Source organism: Balaenoptera borealis, assembly GCF_965194805.1.
Source record: "Balaenoptera borealis genome assembly, chromosome: 1".
In the NCBI taxonomy this organism is placed as follows: domain Eukaryota; kingdom Metazoa; phylum Chordata; class Mammalia; order Artiodactyla; family Balaenopteridae; genus Balaenoptera; species Balaenoptera borealis.
The window spans coordinates 138,798,777-138,818,721 of NC_138860.1; the positions used below are offsets into that span (position 1 = coordinate 138,798,777).

The following is a 19,945-nucleotide window of genomic DNA, read 5'->3' on the forward strand; positions in this document are numbered from 1 at the left end:
TCTGTGTTACCGTGGGAAAGTTATGTATTTCAATAAACTCAAACATCCTCAACTGTAATGGTTCAACTCAGATGATGAATGTAAAGTACCGGGCACAGAACACATGTAAATTCCCTTTTGCTTCCTTTGAATTATTTGCTTATCTCCTGAGCTCTTTTCAAGCAGGGACCTGTGATAGATACAGATACGCTATATAGATATATAGGTATGCTACCCTTAGACCCTTTACCATTTCTCCACCTCCTGCCTTGCATCCCTATATCTGTGTGCTTGCCTCTAGTGGGCCATACCTGTCACTCTCTTTGATGGACATTGTTTGGGCTGCTAAAACCTCTTTGTCCAGCACTAGCAGAATGCTGCAAGTGACTAAGGAATACAAAAGTCCAGCTCCCTTTCTTGAGTCTGGGCAAACTCTGCGATGTAATTTACACTCCAAAGCCCCTCACAGGATTAGGCTGAGGCTGGAATGTCACTTAAAATCAAACTCTTGCTTGCTTTCTCCTCCTGCCTTATCCTGTTTCCTTCACTTCCTCCCTAGTTTCTTCGGAGAGTTCATCCTTAACAAATCACCAACGCACAAATCTTCATCTCAGTGTCTGATGGAGAACCTGATACCAGGCAAGCCCTCAAATTGTTTTTACATTTGCCTCCCCACACTGGCACTGCAGGTATTCAACATCTTAATTCAAACTGATACTCATGGTGAGCTGCTATGAGGAAGACCACAAAGGAAGCTGAGAAGCACCAGGGCTTTACCTAGAGTGGCCAGCTGTTTGAAGTGGAGACAAGCGCTAGGCTGGCCCAGGAGGTCCAGCCGATGGTACAGCAGCTTGCTGCTGGGGACAGTGTTGAGGTTCTTCAGTTGTTTGACAGGTATTTCCGGTTGTATCACCACAATACAGAGAATGAAGGAAGTGTCTTGCACCTGGAAAAATCAAGAAAGAAGTTCTAATACAGAAAAATGAAAGTTCCTGGGGATAGCGACTTTGCCTACATTATTTTCTGCTCTCTCTGTCTTCTACTCCACGTAGACAAATATTTGATGAGTGAAGGAAAGACATGAAGATGGGGTAGTAGAAAATGGCTCTAGCAAAAGATTACATTTTCTAATTTTTATTTTCCTTTCTGATCGAGGGAAATTAATGAATGTAACAGAAAATTATGGAGCTAATGAAGGGATCAGAAAATAGTCCCTTTGAAACAGTACCTACCCCTAGTCCTCTTTTGCTCATTTAAGTTAATGGATACAAGCTGGGACATGGCATAAGAATACAAAACTTATTTCTGTTTGGGTTTGAAATGCATTTTAAAATATACAGTTGGTTTTGAAATGACTGTTCCGAGAATTGACTACTTTAAATGCCAATTGTGAATCCATATAACACAGCCCATACAGAATCTGGTTTACTCATTCTATTCCCAACGAACGCTTTCTTTTCTCTTGCTTGGAGGTGACTAGGATCTCAGACTCGTGAAAAGTGCAAATCCTATAGCTCCCTTGCAAGGCTGGACTGACTTGTCCTTTCAGACCAGGAAAGGCAAGTGTGTTGTAGCTTGGCCTCACTTAAACTCCTATGTAGAGACAGGAGTACTTTCAAATTCACTTTGCTCCTAATAATGGATGCTTGAATAAAATTTGGTGGGAAAAATGACCACTAATGAGTCAAAAGCCAAGTCAAACTACTTAGTTCCAGCTCCTTGACTTAAAAATACAAGAAAGCCAAACTTCTCTAAGTCCATTATATTAAGAGATGAACAGAATCTATTTAAAAGATGGTTTGTAAATAAATGAAAAGAGTGATAACCAGCTAAGTCAGAACTAAAGATGGTCAGAACCAAAGCAGCTCAAAGGATTTACTTAACGATCAAGGAGAAATTTTTTAACTAGGCAGGTTAGAGTTCAGTGTAATGTAGGAGTTATGAGGATGGTTGCAGAATCTTTTTAAACACAGGGGAAATTTGCATCTTCCTGGAATTGCTTTCAAGTACCGCTGCTAAGGATATTCAATTAGATTAGCAAATTTAATCCTCTTCCTCCACCCAACAAATTAGAGAGTGACAGAGTGTTCTGAAGTGGCATTTACTATTTCCCCTCTTCCCATCTCACGCAGTCATCCTTTGAGTTTGTTTCCTGTGTTGCATGTTCTAAGGAACCAAAAGGCAAAAACTTTACCAGAATGACCAGAATATAATTTTATAATTGGGTCAATTCTGTAAGAGAAAAAAAAATAAAAATTACCCTAAGCATCTAAAAGCAACACTCTATAAATAGTTTTTAGCTGGAAAGGAAAACAGATTTCAATACAGGTCTTCTTCCTATTGTGTTCTTAGCTGAAAAAACAGTCTTTGCAATAAGGAACTACGTATAACATATCTAGAAGAGCTCTCCATGACTGGGGAGTGGTTTTTTATCACTGACTGTCCATGGGATTCATGTTTTGAAGTGAACCATGACCGTGTAACACAGGAATATTGCAATACCTTCTGATAGTCAATAGTTCCTTCTGTCACAGCATGGAGCCTCGTCATATGCTCAAAGATGGACTGGGGTTACACAGTGACAGAGTAGTAATCACTTAATACTGCTAACGTAATCTCTCATTTTACATTTAAATTAATTCAGTGAAAAAAACCACCAGTATCTGCTATATCTACAGATGCTAAGCAGTTTAACCTATTATTATCAACATAAACGAAATCTATTTAAATTATATTTAGTAGAAGAATCCATTTTATTCCTGAGGACAAAAAAGAGTACCTATTCACCCCTCCCTCCAGTGTAACTAAAAAAAGCTTAAAAATACTTATTCTTACTCCTGGGGAAGCAGGCAAGCCTTTTTAACTTCAATTTCATTATTTATTACCTCTTTAATTTTTCTCTTAATAGTGATGTTCTTAACAATTTCAGAACTCTGAGAAAACTAACACTTCTACCTCAAGTGACTACATGATTATATCTGTTTGGCTGAGTAGCCAGAATTTACCAGTATTACTGAAGAAAGACCATCTTAAGAAGATAATACTTCTTTCCAAAATGTTAACACTAGGTTTATTTACCGTACAAAGAAGGCCTTAAAATGCCTCCATTTCCTTCTTTCTCTTTTAATGCCAATAAACATTAATATAGATATTTTCCCAGGATGTAACTGTAATTGCTTTCAATCAGGATATACTGTAAGATAAGCAATCTCCAATTTCAAATATAAAAGTATTTTTCAATTCAGAATTCTGGCGTCTGGCTCACTCTTTCTGATGTGAAAAATTAAGCAATTAGACTTTATTTAAAAATTGTATAATTGTGAAAATAAGGGCAGATGGTGCAATCATTCTCAAAAAAATTCCTGAAAATGAGCTGACTCAGGGAGTTTCAAAATAGACTTTGACCTTTTTCAAATCTGCATTATCCGTAAAATATCAGTAGAATTAGGCTTGTAAACGTAAGTTTCTCAAATGGTTTTATTATTTTGTTTAATTTCATTTCCATTTTAGAAATCACCCTTGCCACATGATGCTTTGAAAACCAAACAGAAAGGTCAGAGGAGAGTCATGTCTGAAGGTGTGTTGGCTACTCCTAATTCCTGTCATTCCTACGCAGACACTGTACAGAGTTGTTGAATTCTCTGCATCTACCACTAAGCTGGATGCTCTATGAGGGCAGAGGCAATATCATTCTTCTTTATTCTTCTTAGTTCACAGTCAACGTTCAATAAGCAGTTTTTAAATGGATGAATAAACAGATCCATTTGGAGTCAACAACAGGTAAAACACCAGATATGGTCCTCCAAGGGAATCTCAAGTATGACTGCATTTTAAGTTTAATGATTAATATTTGATGATAAAAAAAAAATCAAAGTCCACTCTTCTTTTAGTCAATTACAGTATTTAGGGCCCCATAATAGCATTGTTATGCTATGCTTGGAAGAGGAACTAAAGGACAAAAACATAAGTAAGATGGACAGTGTGTGTCAGATTCTATTTCTCTATGATTCTTCAAGGCCTAGTATCTGAACAAGGCTAGCGAAAGAAAGCTGAAGTGCGTGCCACAGGTACGGCTACACTGTCAATCTGCTTGTGACACGTGGGAATAATCCACATTCTAATCTAAACCTTTCTTTTCCTTGGCATCAACAGAGGACACTTATGGTTTCATATCTCCTTTTCAACTCCCAACTTCCGTAATATGAGTTGAAAACGATAAAAACAAAACTGGACACAATCTAAATGTGTATTAACAGGGGACTGTTAAAAGAAATTTGATCCGTCTATGTGATACTAAATGTGATACTAAAGAGCCATTAAAGTTGTGTGCACACGCACATACACACACAGAGATACATGCCTGTGTGTGAATCATAATTTTCTGGAAAATGATCAAAGTGGTTACCTCTGGGAGACGGGAGGTAAGAGTCAGGAGGGGAAAGGGCAGAGGTCATTTTTTTATTTTTTATATGGCTTGATTTATTCATCATGAACAATGACTGGTTTTATAAACAAAAAAGGAAAAAAAATAGATAAAATTTCTGTGGAATCTCTTCTTTTTCCAATCACTTTAAAACTGATGAGTAACCCTTATCAGACCGATGTTCCCTACGATTCCCGTATGAGGAAGAACGCAGCACCCCGCAGCTCCTCAGGCAAAGGAGGTTTCCTCTCACTCACCATCTTCCAGGCATAGCTCACGTTGTAGGCCTCCTTTCCAGTTTCTCTCAGCTTGTTTATGTGCCAGGACAGGGTTGAGTTCACAGGGACTGCGATAATCTGGCTGCCCAGAGGGAGGCTGCGTTGGCAAACAGAATGCAATACTTCAGGCAAAAGATAAAATGAAGCACTTAATTAAAGGCAGGGAAGATGCTGTGAATCAATGACCACCTCCTGATTTTGAAAAGCAATGAAGCTCATCACTTTTGAAAGAGATAATGTGAGATTTTCAATTTTGTAAAAGCATTCTGTCAGCTCTGCACCAAAAAACATTCCTTACTCTCTACCCTGCCCCCCAGTTGTAATTCTTTCCAGAGACCAACTTGTCTCAAATCACTCAGTCATTAATTTACAACCAATGAGCACAAAGACCCATTTCTCTATAGGTTACCATCTGCCAAAATAATGTATCACGGTGGGAAAAAATCCAATCTGTTCCTTATTTCAAGAGAAAACGTTGTATATGATTGTGCTGTCAACTTGGAATGGACGCTACTTTGCCAAGCTATTTTTTGGCATGCTCTGGAGCTGGTCCTCAACTTAACCCTTGTATTTTGCCAAAATTTTTCCACTTGATATAACTGGAGCATTTTAAAAAATGAGATAAGATAGATCTGATTTTACAACTAAAGTCAATGTGAACATAAGAATTTGATTTACAAGACATTTCCCCCAAATAACAGTTCTGAGAGATCTTACCTATTTTACAAAGTAAACAAAATTTTGGCTACGACTCTTATATTAAAAATTGCACTTTTGATACCATTAAAATAATTTCTACACTTGTTTTATATCCTATTATAAACACTCGTATTTGACCTCAATGGATCCTATTCTCAGAGAAAAACAAAATACTACGACCCTCATCTTTTCCTTACCTTAGGATATTTTGCCGAACCAACTCAAATTTGGGGATATTTTCATAATGGATGATATCAGTATGAAGGGGGGGTTCCGATAGTAAATATGGCCTGGTAAGAGATGGGTGCATAAGGGTATACCCTGAAATAAGAAAACAAAAACACATGCTATGGGAAACATGTTGTAGGAAGTACTGATTCTGATGAAAGCGCCCATCACAAGTTTGAAATACGGGATATTCTGGGATGGCTGCCCGACTCTCAATTTCTGTCTGTAACTCACCAGTTCAATAAAAAACTGAACTTATTTTATGTGTTCTTGCATAAAACTCTGGAAGTGTAGCAAGACACCTTAAATTATCAGACATCTGCCTCATCAAGAGTATTTTTGAGGTACTGGTCATTTGGTTTTCGTTTCATAAAATATTCTAATCTATCACATAAACTTTGATTCCAGTAAATGTAAAGAAAACAATATAGACCAAAAAAGGATCCGAAGGATCACAATCTATGTGTCATTCAATCCTCAAATCTAATTTCCTGATGTTACAAAATAACTGTTACCTATCTCTCAACACAACACAGAAACAAATGCAAAACTTTTAGATTCATTCTGCCATCGTTGAGGTGTTCTATGAAATATGAGTAGTCCTAGTCACACAGTTTTTCTACCAATACTATCATTTTCCTACTTTGTTAGTATCAGAATGTCTAGATGATTTCCTCCAAGATGCTAAAGAAATCATTCTTTCCTATGATTAAATTTTAGCAGATTACCTTTGTCATCTATGAGAAAAGTATAGGAAGCCAAAGAATCTTGGTAATATGTCACATCTTCAAGGATGTAAGCCAAGTTCACATCCACTCCTACAATTCCCAGAAGGAGGTTTCCAAAATAACAGGGTTTACTCACAGTCATTATCAAACCTGTGGGTTAAAAACAAAAAATAGTCAAAGGACGGCAGAAAAGGCACTGAACAAAGGCTGGCGCTGTACTCGAGGGAATTGTGAAGGCTATTATCAGCCGTCTCAATTTGCTCTGAAGAAAAGTTTTCCGTGTGATCCAGTAACCAAGCACTGCCTTTGCAGACAGCATAAGGGAGTTAGAGTGTGAGGAAAACAGACCCCCTTTTGGGGGTTCAGATATCTTAGTTAACTTAAATGGAGGGAATTTGTATATTTTCCACTCTTTTTTCACCTAAAAGGATATGCTATTCCAGATCAGTGCAAAATATCAGCAACACTTAATACACATCGTTCTACTTCCTGAAGTGAGGATGATTCAGTTGAATCTGAAAGACCACTGGACAAAGAATCTAAAATTCTGGGTTCTAGCCCAGCTGTGCCCCTTATGTATCATACATGTGACACTGGACATAACTTTGAGCCTTGGTCTTCATGTCTGTTTAAAGGACACAGTAGTAACGGCCTTACTAATTTCTAGGGGTCGTTAAATGAAAGAGATTACAGATAAAGGAAAGCTTATAAGGTACTATATTTTATTAATGAACCCTATCAAATAACAGGAAGATGACAAGAAAAAAAAAAACCTAGAAAGGTACAGAATCTTATTATCTGACCACTTAGAAGGAGACACTAAGGTTCTAAAGGAATGTATTTCTAGTCACTTGGGCCAGGAGTTTGTAAATTTTATGTAAAGGGTCAGATAGTAGGTATTTTAAGCATTGTGAGCCATATATTCTCTGTTGCATATACTTTTTTGTTTCTTTTCCAACAAAGCTTTAAATATATAAAAACCATTCTTAGCTCACAGGCCATAGAAAAACAGTAGGATAATTAGGGAAAGGGAAAAGCCAAGGGGAGGAAGACGTACAGAAGGAGAGGGCATGAAGAGCGGTCAGTGCGTGGCCTCAAGCCCCAGGCCAGCTGGGCTGTCCTTCCAGCTCTACTGCTGGGCTGGGTGAGTTGTTCCACCTCTCTGAATGCATCACTTTATGCACCACATGGGGAGCTGAGACAAAGTGATCTCTAGCATCCCAGCAATTCTATAACCCTATGGCTCTAAATGAAACTTAGAACAAAAAGATGGATCGTTTCTCTCCATCTTGCTCTTGTATTTTCCTGCGCTTGATGACACGTTCATGCTTTTGCAGCACATCAGGAAGCCTTTCTTCTGTCAACACCCAGGAAAGGAATTTGGATCTCTGAAGTCTTCTACAGAGAGAATCATGTCTGATGTCCACTCCAAGTATTACTGAGTTGTTGTGATTGCAAAGGCCAATTAAATGCATCACTTGGTAGGAAGAAGTGGATGCAACACTGAAAAACCTTGTGAAAAGTTATGCCCTGTTACAAGATAAATAAGTTCGGGGATGTACAGCACGGGGACTATAGTTAACAATACAGTATTGCATATTTGAAAGTTGCTGAGAGTAGATCTTAAAACTTCTCAACACAAGAAGCAAATTATTACTATGTGAGGTGGCTGGTATTAACTAAGCTTACTGGGGTAATTATTCTGCAATATATACATGTATCAAATCATTATGTTGTACACCTAAAACTAATGCTATGTTGTATGTCAATTATATCTCAATAAGACAAGAAAAAAGAAAAGTTATGCAATGGGTGTCTATTATAATTTCAAAAGCATTCTTTAAGTAGTCAACATTTAGAATGCTATCTATTGGTTTTAAAACATTTTAAAAATAACAGGTATCTAAGAAGGTTTTAAAAATGCAATTTGGAGGAGGCTTTTACTCAGGTACCCCTGGACAAAGGGGTTACAAGTGATGGGAGCAGCGCTGTGAGGGTCAGCAGGGAGACAGAGGTCACAGTCTGCACACCACATTCCCCTGGGCTTTGGTCTAAGATTGAAGCCATTTTCATAGAGTAGTAAAGTACAACAGAAATACTTGGAGACCAGATGCTCACTTCAAAATTCTATTCTCCTCTGGACATACTGAGAGCAAGCCTGATAAAAGAAATGCAGTCTTACTTTTCAATTAGCAATTTGGACAGAAGACTCTTTATCCCATTGTGGCAAATAAAGTATGCTAAGCTCTTCCTACACTTAATGAAATACCCATATGCCCTCCCTACTTTAATTTAAAGCACACAGACTTGCATTTTAAAAGAAATATGTCCAGTAACTGATATTTGAATCTGTGGAGATTTTGAATTAGAGCCACGTAAACATGAGTTTCCCTAGACTCAGGGTCCCCTTGTCATGGAGCTAGAGGAGGTGTCACCCAGTAATTCTAGGGACTGAAGATACAAAGATGAAAATGACACACTCAAGTAGGGGAATGCAGCAGACCTGTAAACCAAGCACTGAAACTCACTGTGTAGGAGTCATAAAACAGGCCCTAAGGACTACACTTTGGAAAGCATCAGCTTTGCACATAATTTAATTTAAAGCATTCATGGTAGCTCTCTGGATGGTAGAGTAATTTTCAGAAAAGGTCCTACTCTGCCTGATCCCACTAATGGTAAGAGAATTTGACGGCATAATCCTCTGTGCTTGTACAGGACTCACTTTCTACATCTGTCTCAGTTCCTTTCACACAGAATTATCATGATTCATTGATCTGTTTTTCTCTTATCAGATTAAAATGCTTGTTGAGGGTGAGATATGTGCCTTGCCCATCACTGTCTGACACAATGCTTGACTGGCACTCAGTCATGTTGGTTAAGGCATTAAGGTCACTCGCATTTAAGACTTGACATTTCCCTACAAAAGGAAATAACTTTATCTAAAGGTGGGAGTTTCTTTTCTATACACATCTGTTGGTCCTGCCAGAAATAGGAAGGATAAAAAAATTGAGGTTAGCAGTAGCTACCATATTTCTTCCTTATAGAAAGACCATGTCTACCTAGTTTCTAGAAAACACAGTCTCTATAAGGCTTATTACTTTTTATATATGAGTTTTCTCTGAATATCTATTTGTGAAAATTCCTAGTTAATGGAACATAAAAACAAGATCTCATATGGTGATGCTGTCTGTCTAGTAATTAGCTGCCTCTTCAACCTTCTCTATCAAGAAAGAAGAGAGGGAAGGATGTGGGGGAAAAAGATAAGCAAGAATATGAGGAGGAAAAGAAAAATGCTGTATTTTTAGTGAGCACACACTGTTGGCCTGGCATTGTTCTAGATGCTTTACATATACTAGTGCATTTCATTTTCACAACTACTTTGATGGAAATATTATTTTTTCTACTTTATTTTTATTTTATTTATTTACTTATGGCTGTGTTGGGTCTTCGTTTCTGTGCGAGGGCTCTCTCTAGTTGCGGTGAGCGGGGGCCACTCTTCATCGCGGTGCGCGGGCCTCTCACTATCGCGGCCTCTCCTGTTGCGGAGCACAGGCTCTAGACGCGCAGGCTCAGTAATTGTGGCTCACGGGCCTAGTCGCTCCGCGGCATGTGGGATCTTCCCAGACCAGGGCTCGAACCCGTGTCCCCTGCATTAGCAGGCAGATTCTCAACCACTGCGCCACCAGGGAAGCCCCTATTTTTTCTACTTTAAAGACCAAAAGTTTAATCACGTGAAGATTAAACACTTTACCCAACATCGTATTATGGGTAACTTGTGACATCAGGATAGTGGTAACAATAATAGTAATAATAACAAAAGTAAAATAATAAATAAATAAATAAATAAACAGCAGTCATCGTTATTGAGAGGTATGCTGGGCAGTAATATAATCTTATAAACCTAATAACTCAAAGACGTATTACATGAAAGATGTCATTACGTTTTGAACAGATAACCAGATGTGAATTAACAAGATTAAATACATTACCAAGGACAACAGCGTAAGTGGTAGAGTGGGATTTGAAATCCTCTCCATGTCAAGCCTGTATCTATTTGACGACATTGTGTTGCCTTGTCTTTGAGGCCGAATTCCAAGCACTTCTGACTTTTATTTACCATCTGCTATGCAAAGTTACTCTTTAGTTCCAAATTCCCTAACCTTTAGATATTGGGGAATCCTCACAAAGCTTCCCTAGTAGATATACCCACCATGTTGATTGAGGCTAGGGCAATGAGGAAAAAATAGGGCTGGGGATTTCTGCTCTAGAATACAGTGCTAACTGGACCAATGGCAGGAGGCTACACAATCCTCTGACCAGAGAAAGTGATGCCCACTTCCTTGCCTGCCCACACTCCCTAATGCTCACATGGTAAGTACTGAACAACATTTAAAAGTTACTGTTTGACTCATGCCCATTTCTTTCCCCCTTCCTTTAGTAGGAAGTTTTCTCCAAACTCACCATCTCCCATCTCATCAGAGAAGGGGAGGCTAAAGACAGCTTCATCAATCATCCGGTTGGGAAGGTTGGTATAGAACCTGCCAACTGTGGTCTCCAGGTTACTCAGCTGGTTCAGCACCATCATGCTGCCCTTAATCACAGGCAAGGCTGTCCGGTCCAGCACACCATACTTCCCTGAGTTCTGTTCAGCAAGATCTCTCAGAAAAGCCAGCTCTTTCAAACCAGTCACCCCATCTAAAATAAGAAGCCAAGGGAAGACAATGTAAAACAAAACAGTGGATATCCATATAATAACTTTGCCATTTAGATCTAATAAGGGTCTGGATGAGGTCTTGCAATGCCAAGGGGGTCTTTACAGAGACAGTGTGGACTCAGGACACAGATACCAGTTCCTGCTGATGAACAAAGCTGGAGGTGTGACCTTTCCTCAAATAGTCAAGAGGGCAAAGGAATTCTTCAAAAGGCAATGATGAAAAACACGTGAGTAAATAAAGGAACCCCATCCAGCAAGGATGTTCTTCCCTTAAAGTTTAATTATAAAATTTAAATTATTTTTCTGCATTTAATATTTGAAAGCAAAAGTAATGATTAACAACTTTTCATTTAATTTAAATTAGTAGATGAAGTTGTAAGAGTTTTAAAGGATAGAGGTTTACCATTTCATTTCTTACCTCTTTGCCTGTTAAACACTTGCCAAAGTCTCATGCAACTAAATGAAAGAATTATGGATTGTATTGAGTGGTGTCTCCAAACACTGTTTCTTTAAGCTCATTTTAATTACAAATGTTTTCATGCTTTATATTGTTAGGATAATACTGGATTTGATTTATTTAATATACTTTTTTTATGTTTAGAGTTTTAAAACTTTTGTAAAAGATTCAGGCATACTGGGCTGAATTGTTCTACAACATCTGTAATCTATAGCACAAAAATAAATTTAATAAACCTTTTTAAAAATTTTGGTTTGCTATTGTTGGAACACAGTCAAAAGGATTAGTAACTGGTCCCATATGGGTACCATTGTAAACAAATTCAAATGATTTCAGTCACTACTGAGATTCTACCAATGAGCTTTAAAAAGGTTTTGCCTCATGTTCTTGAACTGCTTAGTCATTAAAAAATCTGAAGAGTTCATGGTTCACCTACCTTAAGTGACTTTATCTTTTCTAAATAGGAAGTATATATACTTCTAGCCTTGGAAGTCCATTTCTAAAGTCACGGCAAGATCTAATGGATATGATTTCTTTCTTCACACGCTGTATGTAAATAATTTGGATTTTGCTCCACTCAGACAATGCTAAAGGAAAGTCTGAGTCAGATTATGGTTGCCTTTGCTTGACACAGAATTGACATGGGAGGTGAGTGGTAAAAGACACTCACCTCCCATGTCCGGAGTAAAAGACAACAGAAAAGATGTGATTGATCCCTGATCTTACACCCTTGATAAACTCACAGGGGTGAATGATAAAAGGAGACAACTTCAAGGCAATAAATACATTTCCTTTCTTTGTCATGCACTGCACGGCTCTTTCCAAATGTACAAGAAAAGTAACAAACAGGAACATCTACTGGACAAAGAAGCACAGTACAGGATATCAAAGACTGGGTTACTTTATGTCACTCCATTTTTTTATGTCACTCCATCATGAAATGTTATGCAGGGGTGGCAGTAGAGTCAGTAGGGTGGCAGACTGGATTATTCCATCATCAATGTGGTCATGCTGGAAACTACATTTCCCACAATCCCCTTTCTTCTATGCATCCAGGTTAAAGGTGGCCAAAAGTGAAGTGTTGTAAGATTTAAGAGGTGAAGAGAGAGATGTTAAGAGACAGACATAGAGGAACCAGAATATTGCAGTTCGTCTCACTCTTCTGCTGTGTGTTCAGTTCCCTTTCCCAACTGCTGGCATACTCACCAAGGGCAACCCCACTCCAGATGCTTCACTGAGAATTCACAGGGGTAGCAGCCATGAAGAGCCAACAACCTCTCATAGACTTCTACACCAGACCTCCTAAGCAGTCGTCAGTGTTCCTAGCCTCCAGAAATCCCTGCAAGTTCCAACTTGTTCACCCAGACCACAGCTGGTTAATAACCTTTGAGTTGTCAATTCCTCTTTTTGCATCTTTACTCTTCCAGTGTCCCCCCATAATTGTGTACACTCTTCTTTTTTTTAATTGGAGTATAGTTTATTTACAATATTGTGCTGGTTTCAGGGGTACAGCAAAGTGATTCAGTTATATACATATATATTTTTCAGATTATTTTCCATTATAAGATAATGAATATAGTTCCCTGTGTTATACAGTAAATCCTTGTTGCTTATCTATTTGATGTATAGTAGTTTCTATTTGTTAATCCCATACTCCTAATTTATCCCTCCCCCTAAGCCCTTTCCCCTTTGGTGTGTTTTCTATGTCTGTGAGTCTGTTTCTGTTTATATATAGATATGTATTATATATATAATACATAATATATATGTATAATTTTGTATTTTTTAAGATTCCACACGTAAGTAAGTGATCTCATATTTGTCTTTCTTTGTCTGACTACTTCACTCAGTATAATATTCTCTAGGTTCATCCATGTTGCTGCAAATGACAATATTTCATTCTTTTTTATGGCTGAGAAATATTCCATTGTATATATACACCAAATCTTTTTTTTTTAAACATCTTTATTGGAGTATAATTGCTTTACAATGGTGTGTTAGTTTCTGCTGTATAAAGTGAATCAGCTATACATATACATATATCCCCATATCTCCTCCCTCTTGCGTCTCCCTTCCACCCTCCCTATCCCACCCCTCTAGGTGGTCACAAAGCACCGAGCTGATCTCCCTGTGCTATGCAGCTGCTTCCCACTAGCTAGCTATTTTACATTTGGTAGTGTATATATGTCCATGCCACTCTCTCACTTTGTCCCAGCTTACCCTTCCCCCTCTCTGTGTCCTCAAGTCCATTCTCTATGTCTGCGTCTTTATTCCTGTCCTGCCCCTAGGTTCTTCAGAACCTTTTGTTTGTTTTTTTTTTTTAGATTCCATATATATTACACCACATCTTCTTAAACTAATCATCGGTTGATGGGCACTTGGGTTGCTTCCATGTCTTGGCTACTATAAATAGCGCTGCTGTGAACATTGGGGTGCATGTATCTTTTTGAATTAGAGTTTTTGTCTTTTCCAGATATAAACCTAGGAGTGGGATTGCTAGATCATATGGTAGCTCAAGTCTTAGTTATTTAAGGAACTTGCATATTGTTTTCCATAGTGGCTGTACCAATTTATATTCCCACCAACAATATACACTCTTATTCTGATAATAAATTTGTTGTACCAAAATTTTCATAGTGGCTCTGCTTCCCTATTTGAATTGACAGAGTTAAGGGAATGTGTCAACCCTCACGAACAATGTTCAGAGATATCTCTCAGAGAGGTGGAAAACTTGCAATGAGGACATATGTCCGGCTAGATTAAGGGGAGAAAGAGAAAAGATGAGAATAGTTAGAGGGAAGTAACCAGAAGTTTCAAAGAATGGAATTATCAGGGGCACAGCAAGAGCACAAGATACTCCAGTGGGAAGATCTAGGAACAGTGAAGAGATGGGTGACAGCAAGAAAATTTCTTTACTCAGTATCTGCCTGGGCAGACCTTCAAATTGAATGGAAAAGACACGATCACTTCCTTTTATGTTTCCTTACGCCTGTACTATTGCATTTAATTCATCTGCCTTGTCTGTCTTCTCCACTGGGTCAAGGGCTTCTTGAAGACAGAGATTTTGTGTACTACAGCTCTAAGACCTCAGTGCACTATGTTGTATATGGTACATGCTCAGTAAACACAACATATCTTGTACATTTATTATCACAGCAATCCTATGAAGACTTTGTTCTTTTCATTTTACAGATAAAACTGAGGCCCTCAAGAGATTATGTAATTTGCCATAAGCCACATGGCTAGCAAATGGAGACTGAAACTGAGAGCCTCTAGATACCAGCCCCTGTGTTCTTCCATGTGTATGCAGTCCAGAAAAATATCTGCAAAAAAATCATGCTGGCCGAAACACAGATTCCTGGACCCCATCTAAGAGGGTCTGAGTACAAATCTGTAGATACTGCCTGGGAGTCTGCATTTAAAAAATGAGTCTCTAATATATATCCTTATACCATTAAAAAATGAGAACCAGTGTCCCTAAAGCCACCTGGTTCTGCATGGAAATCTGAAAGTGGAGAGGGGAGATAAAAGCCCATAGGTGGGAAGGGCTGCTGGATCAAGACATGCTCTCTTAAAAACCAGAGAATGGGGCCACTTTGAACACTGAGGAAAAGGGACCCAAAGAAGAGGACAAAGAGCTGTGTATTAACAGGTGTGGGACATGACACAGCAGAGAGGCTGGAAAATTGGGCTTTCATCAGACTGGAGGATGGTTAAACTGCTGAAGGAAAAATAATGAGTATTTCCTCAGATTTGCTAGTTTACTAAACCCTCTCACACACTGTCTGATTTAATAGCAACACGATCAACCTTAATGAGCACCTAGCAAGTGCCTGGCACCATCCTGGGTGCCTACTGTACGTTGGGGTTAGTCTTCACAATAACCCTGTCAAGTAGATAATTCTCATCTCCAATGACACAGCTAAGGAAGGGGAGGTGGAGAAAGTGTCACAAGAGGCTCCAGGTAGTGATTCTGCAGGGAAATGTGATATTCACAGTCCTGGTTATACAGAAGAATCTAGGTCAGTACTTCAGCTTCCTGCTCTTAAATCAATGAGATGAGTTAATAACCTCTATGCAGTATCAAAATCCAAGAATATGAGGAGAAGTGAAAAAAATGGAGCTGTACAGAATCCTGTGCAAGACCACATAACTGGTGACGGTTTAGAAATGAGCAGCTGGCCGGAGAGAGAGAGACGGAGAGACAGGGACATCCTAACACACACCCTGAGTACCCATGGGAGGTAGAGAAAGACGGGCTTGGGAAGGAATCTGCTTCTTATACCCTTCATCAAAGCACCCTGAGATGGTTCTTCGTTATTTTTTTTGAAAGCAGCATGCACTTAGACAGAACTTTCATCTGAAAGAAAAGAATCTCGAAACACTACCTACCGTTCATGAGGGCATAGGTGAGAATCATTACGGAGTTGTTTAGAAAGCTATTTTCTTCACTGATGACACGGAGAGTCGCCTTTTTATCTTCTTCTGAAGAGTCCTTTGATGTAATGCCAGCAGACAGGTAAATGATGACCATGTCTGTATCTAAACAAAAACATGCAAACTGAATGTTACATCGGAGTCTGGCTAAAGGCAGCTACTCAGTTTCTCTTCCACTGGGCTTTCCTGCCTTGAGGACCTGCCCGGTCCACTGTTCCTACTCCCGCCCACCTGATGCCAGGCCTTTGTCTTCCTGCCTCCGCTGCCCTTTCATCCTGGCCATGGTGGGCCACGAGGCCTCATTTACCCAGTGTCAGGTAAGGAGATGTTCCTAATGAGTTTACCAGATCAAAGAAGTTGTGTTCCTTTAGGCATCTACGGTTGTGGTAATTTAGCCATCCTAAACGGACATCTTTCCTGCCTTCTGAAATGGAGGATTCAGAACCTGATTTACCTTTTCCTTAGTGTCTCAAGTTCTTCCCCAGGAACACACATTTTTGGGGGGATTAGGCTTTTAAAAAAAAAAAATTATTTATTTTTATTTGTTTGGCTCCGTCGGGTCTTAGTTGCAGCACACGGACTCTTTGTTGCTGCATGAGGGATCTTCATTGAGGTACGTGGGATCTTTAGTTGTGGCATGCAGGATCTTTTAGTTGTGGCATGTGGGATCTAGTTCCCTGACCAGAGATCGAACCCAGGCCCCCTGCATTGGTAGCGTGGAGTCTTAACCACTGGACCACCAGGAAAGTCCCAGGACTAGGCTTTAAAATGGTGGTTCTGCCAGGGACTCCTGAGACATGTAAGGTTATCTGTCTCTAGGCCAGGTAGTGCCAAAAACATTTTTGTTTTAAAACTCATCAGTGTAGGAGAGTAATAAAAGCATGGACATAGGAGCCAGGTTGCTTGTGTTCACATCCCAGCTGTGCCACTTCCAAGCTGTGTCTGGGTTGTTTTAGGCAGATTTCCTAACCTTTCTACACCTAAATGTCCTTATCTACAACAAAATGGGGATAATGACAGTATTTATTTCACAGGGTTGCTGTGAGGATCAACTGGTTAATTTAAGAGTGAAAGCCAGACTTCCCTGGTGGTGCAGTGGTTAAGAATCTGCCTGCCAATGCAGGGGCCACAGGTTCGATCCCTGGTCCAGGAAGACCCCACGTGCCACGGAGCAACTAAGCCTGCAAGCCACAACTACTGAGCTCGCAGGCTGCAACTACTGAGGCCCGTGCACCTAGAGCCTGTGCTCCACAAGAGAAGCCACTGCAATGAGAAGCCCGTGCACCGCAACAAAGAGTAGCCCCCGCTCGCCACAACTAGAGAAAGCCCGCACGCAGCAACAAAGACCCAACGTAGCCAAAAAATAAATAAATAATAAAAAATTAAATGTAAAAAAAAAAAGAACATTAAAAAAAAAAGGGTCAATTATAGTCTAAAAAAAGAGTGAAAGCCAAAGGGTGATGGTAAATAGAGAATAAAAGAGAAAAGAAAGAAACCTCAACACAAACAAAACAAAAACGAAACCCTCGCATTGGCCTGAAGTGGCACCTATGACTCTAGAGTAAAACGACTCTCCAACCAGGGCTAATGATTGGGAAGTCATTTTAGCTCAGGGTGAAAACTTATTTCAAGTGGATTTACTCAAAAATAAAAGTGGTGCATTTCCTACCACTAAAGATGCAGAGGCTGAATGATGGCTTTAATGGAGGAAGGGAAGTAAGCCAGCTGGATTTTTATACTGTCTTTTTAATCTGAGATTCCCTGATTCAATATCTATTTTTAAGACAACCTACACAGACATTTACCTTTTTATTGAGAAATAATGATTGATATGCTATATGCTTAGTTCTTCAGATTCTTATGGTTGTCATTTATCTGAGATTGCTTCATGGTTACTGGGGTAGGCAACCTCCAGGTTGGTCCCCCAATGATCTCACTTCCTGATATTCACATCCCTGTGTGGTCTCCCTTTGAATGTGGACTAGATTTAATGACCGGCTTCTTGTGAACAGAATGCAGCAGAGGTCACAGGGTGTCAAGAGATGGATTAGGTTACAGAAAGACAGTGGCTTCCACCTGTGTGCTCTCTCTCGGGGAAGCCAGAGAGCATGTTGTGAGCTATCCCATGGAGAGGCAAGGTACTGAGGCCTTCAGAATCGAATCTGCCAGCAACCTCGTCAGTGAACTTAGAAGCAGATCTTTCTCAAGTTGAACTATGAGATGACAGCAGCTGTGGACAACAGTTTAACTGCAACCTCATGAGATACCTTTAGCCAGAGGCACCCAACCATACTGTGCCCAGATTTCTGACCTACAGACACTGAGATAATAAATGTTTATTGCCTTAAGCCAGTGACTGTTGGGTAATTTATTACCCAGGAATAGATAATTAAAAAAATTATCCTAACAACTATGAGGGTACAATGACAGAATTTTCTTCCGTTTGTAAATTTCCATTTTAGACACTGAAACATCCTTTATTATGCAGAATTGAATAATTACTACTAAGACTTAATATATAAGCAAGTCTTAAAGCTAATTTTGATGCTTGAACAATTCTCTAATAAATATTAACTGCAAATTTAAATTACATATTTATTCATCAGAAATTAAGATATGAAAGCTGATGTAAAAAAATATCATAAGCTAGGGAATATCCCTGTCTTAAACTAGATGTCAATCTTTTTCCAGTGTTGTAAATACAGTCCTGTAAATTATTTTTTTTAGGATGCTAAACAGCTCACTTAAGCTTCAGACTGGAAGAAAATACTACTTGACCCTAGCAGGTGGAATACAGATATACCATGAAGCTAGCAAACCATCGCCCTGTGGTTTGTCATTTATGTGTGATAAATTCCTGGACACCTGTAAGACTGACCTAAAATGCACTCTTGAATTTTTTTACTTGGCTTTATGATTCTGGATAAAACACGCTGTCACTGAGAGCCGGTTTTAGGCACAGGTCCACAACTGGAAAACCAGAAGGGCCTGCAGCCTGCAGCTCCTTTGGTCGCCAAGTGTATTTTCTTTCTGTCCCAACAATAAGACATACACTCTGCAAGCATCCTCACTGTCTCTGCCCAGCCCCTGACTCTACTCCTGCCCTCTCCTTAGGCAAAATTGAGTTATTTTTCTATTTTTAGATATCAGACCTGCCAAATTTGGTCTGATTTATTTTTTTACTTACTAGGATATCCCCTCTCTAGTCGCTCATGGGAACATTAAGCCTAGTAATGTTAGGGATGAGTAATTATAGGGATTTGGGGCAGGGCAAAGACATAGCATGTACCTGGAAGAAAATGCAACCCTCTCCATTTGACAAGTCCCTGTCTAAGCCAACAGCATTCCTTGGGGTCAATATCAAAGGGGGAAGAACAACTCAAATTTGGGCTTTGCCCATGCCATTAGATTCCCACTCCTAACCATCTTATTCCTTCTGCTACAAAATGACCCTCCTTAACCAGTTACCCCCCAGACAAACCCAGAACAAACAATCCAAATGTGTCGATGGTATCAGTTACAGATCTACCATGGGACTGAAAAAGAGCCAGCACTGGATAAAAGTTTTAGATTTTCTGATTAGTACAAAGCAAATTAGCACAAAGCCACCATGATATATGCCATGTGGCTTTTGTTCATATGACCACCAATGTGGGGCAGATACTTTACTTTCATTCATAGACTAATCCTTACAATAACCCTACAGGGTAGGCTCATTGGAATAATCCTATCCCATGGCCTTCAAACAGTGCCAGGTATACAGTAGATGCTAAATAATTGCCTGTGGAGTGAACACAAGTAATGATATAGAGTACAAGCTCCTAAGAGGAGTACATAGACCCCTCACCATGCTGTAGCCAAGGTTACTAATGGTCCTTGACCGTCTTTGGGCTTGGGGTCAACTTAGGACGTCTAGGGTATCTGCTCTCCTTTAGCCAGAGCTAGAAGTCTTTTATATATATATATATATATATTTTTTTTTTTTAATGTGGACCATTTTTA

General features: G+C 39.3%; 1 protein-coding gene across 4 annotated transcripts in view; it reads right to left on the reverse strand.

Moving 5' to 3' along the window:
* The window catches only part of CACHD1 (cache domain containing 1), a 228,849-nt gene that overhangs the window by 52,257 nt on the left and 156,647 nt on the right, over positions 1–19,945 (reverse strand). For all 4 annotated transcript variants that reach the window (XR_014234715.1, XM_082356506.1, XM_082356505.1 and 1 more), the window contains 6 exons: positions 15,899–16,048; positions 10,797–11,030; positions 6,336–6,485; positions 5,577–5,700; positions 4,660–4,777; positions 757–925 (listed from right to left, as the gene is read on the reverse strand). Coding sequence is in view for 3 of the 4 variants with exons in the window: in XM_082356506.1 (XP_082212632.1) it covers positions 757–925; positions 4,660–4,777; positions 5,577–5,700; positions 6,336–6,485; positions 10,797–11,030; positions 15,899–16,048 (945 nt within the window). In the remaining variant the exon portion in view is untranslated. The remainder of the gene's footprint in view (positions 1–756; positions 926–4,659; positions 4,778–5,576; positions 5,701–6,335; positions 6,486–10,796; positions 11,031–15,898; positions 16,049–19,945) is intronic.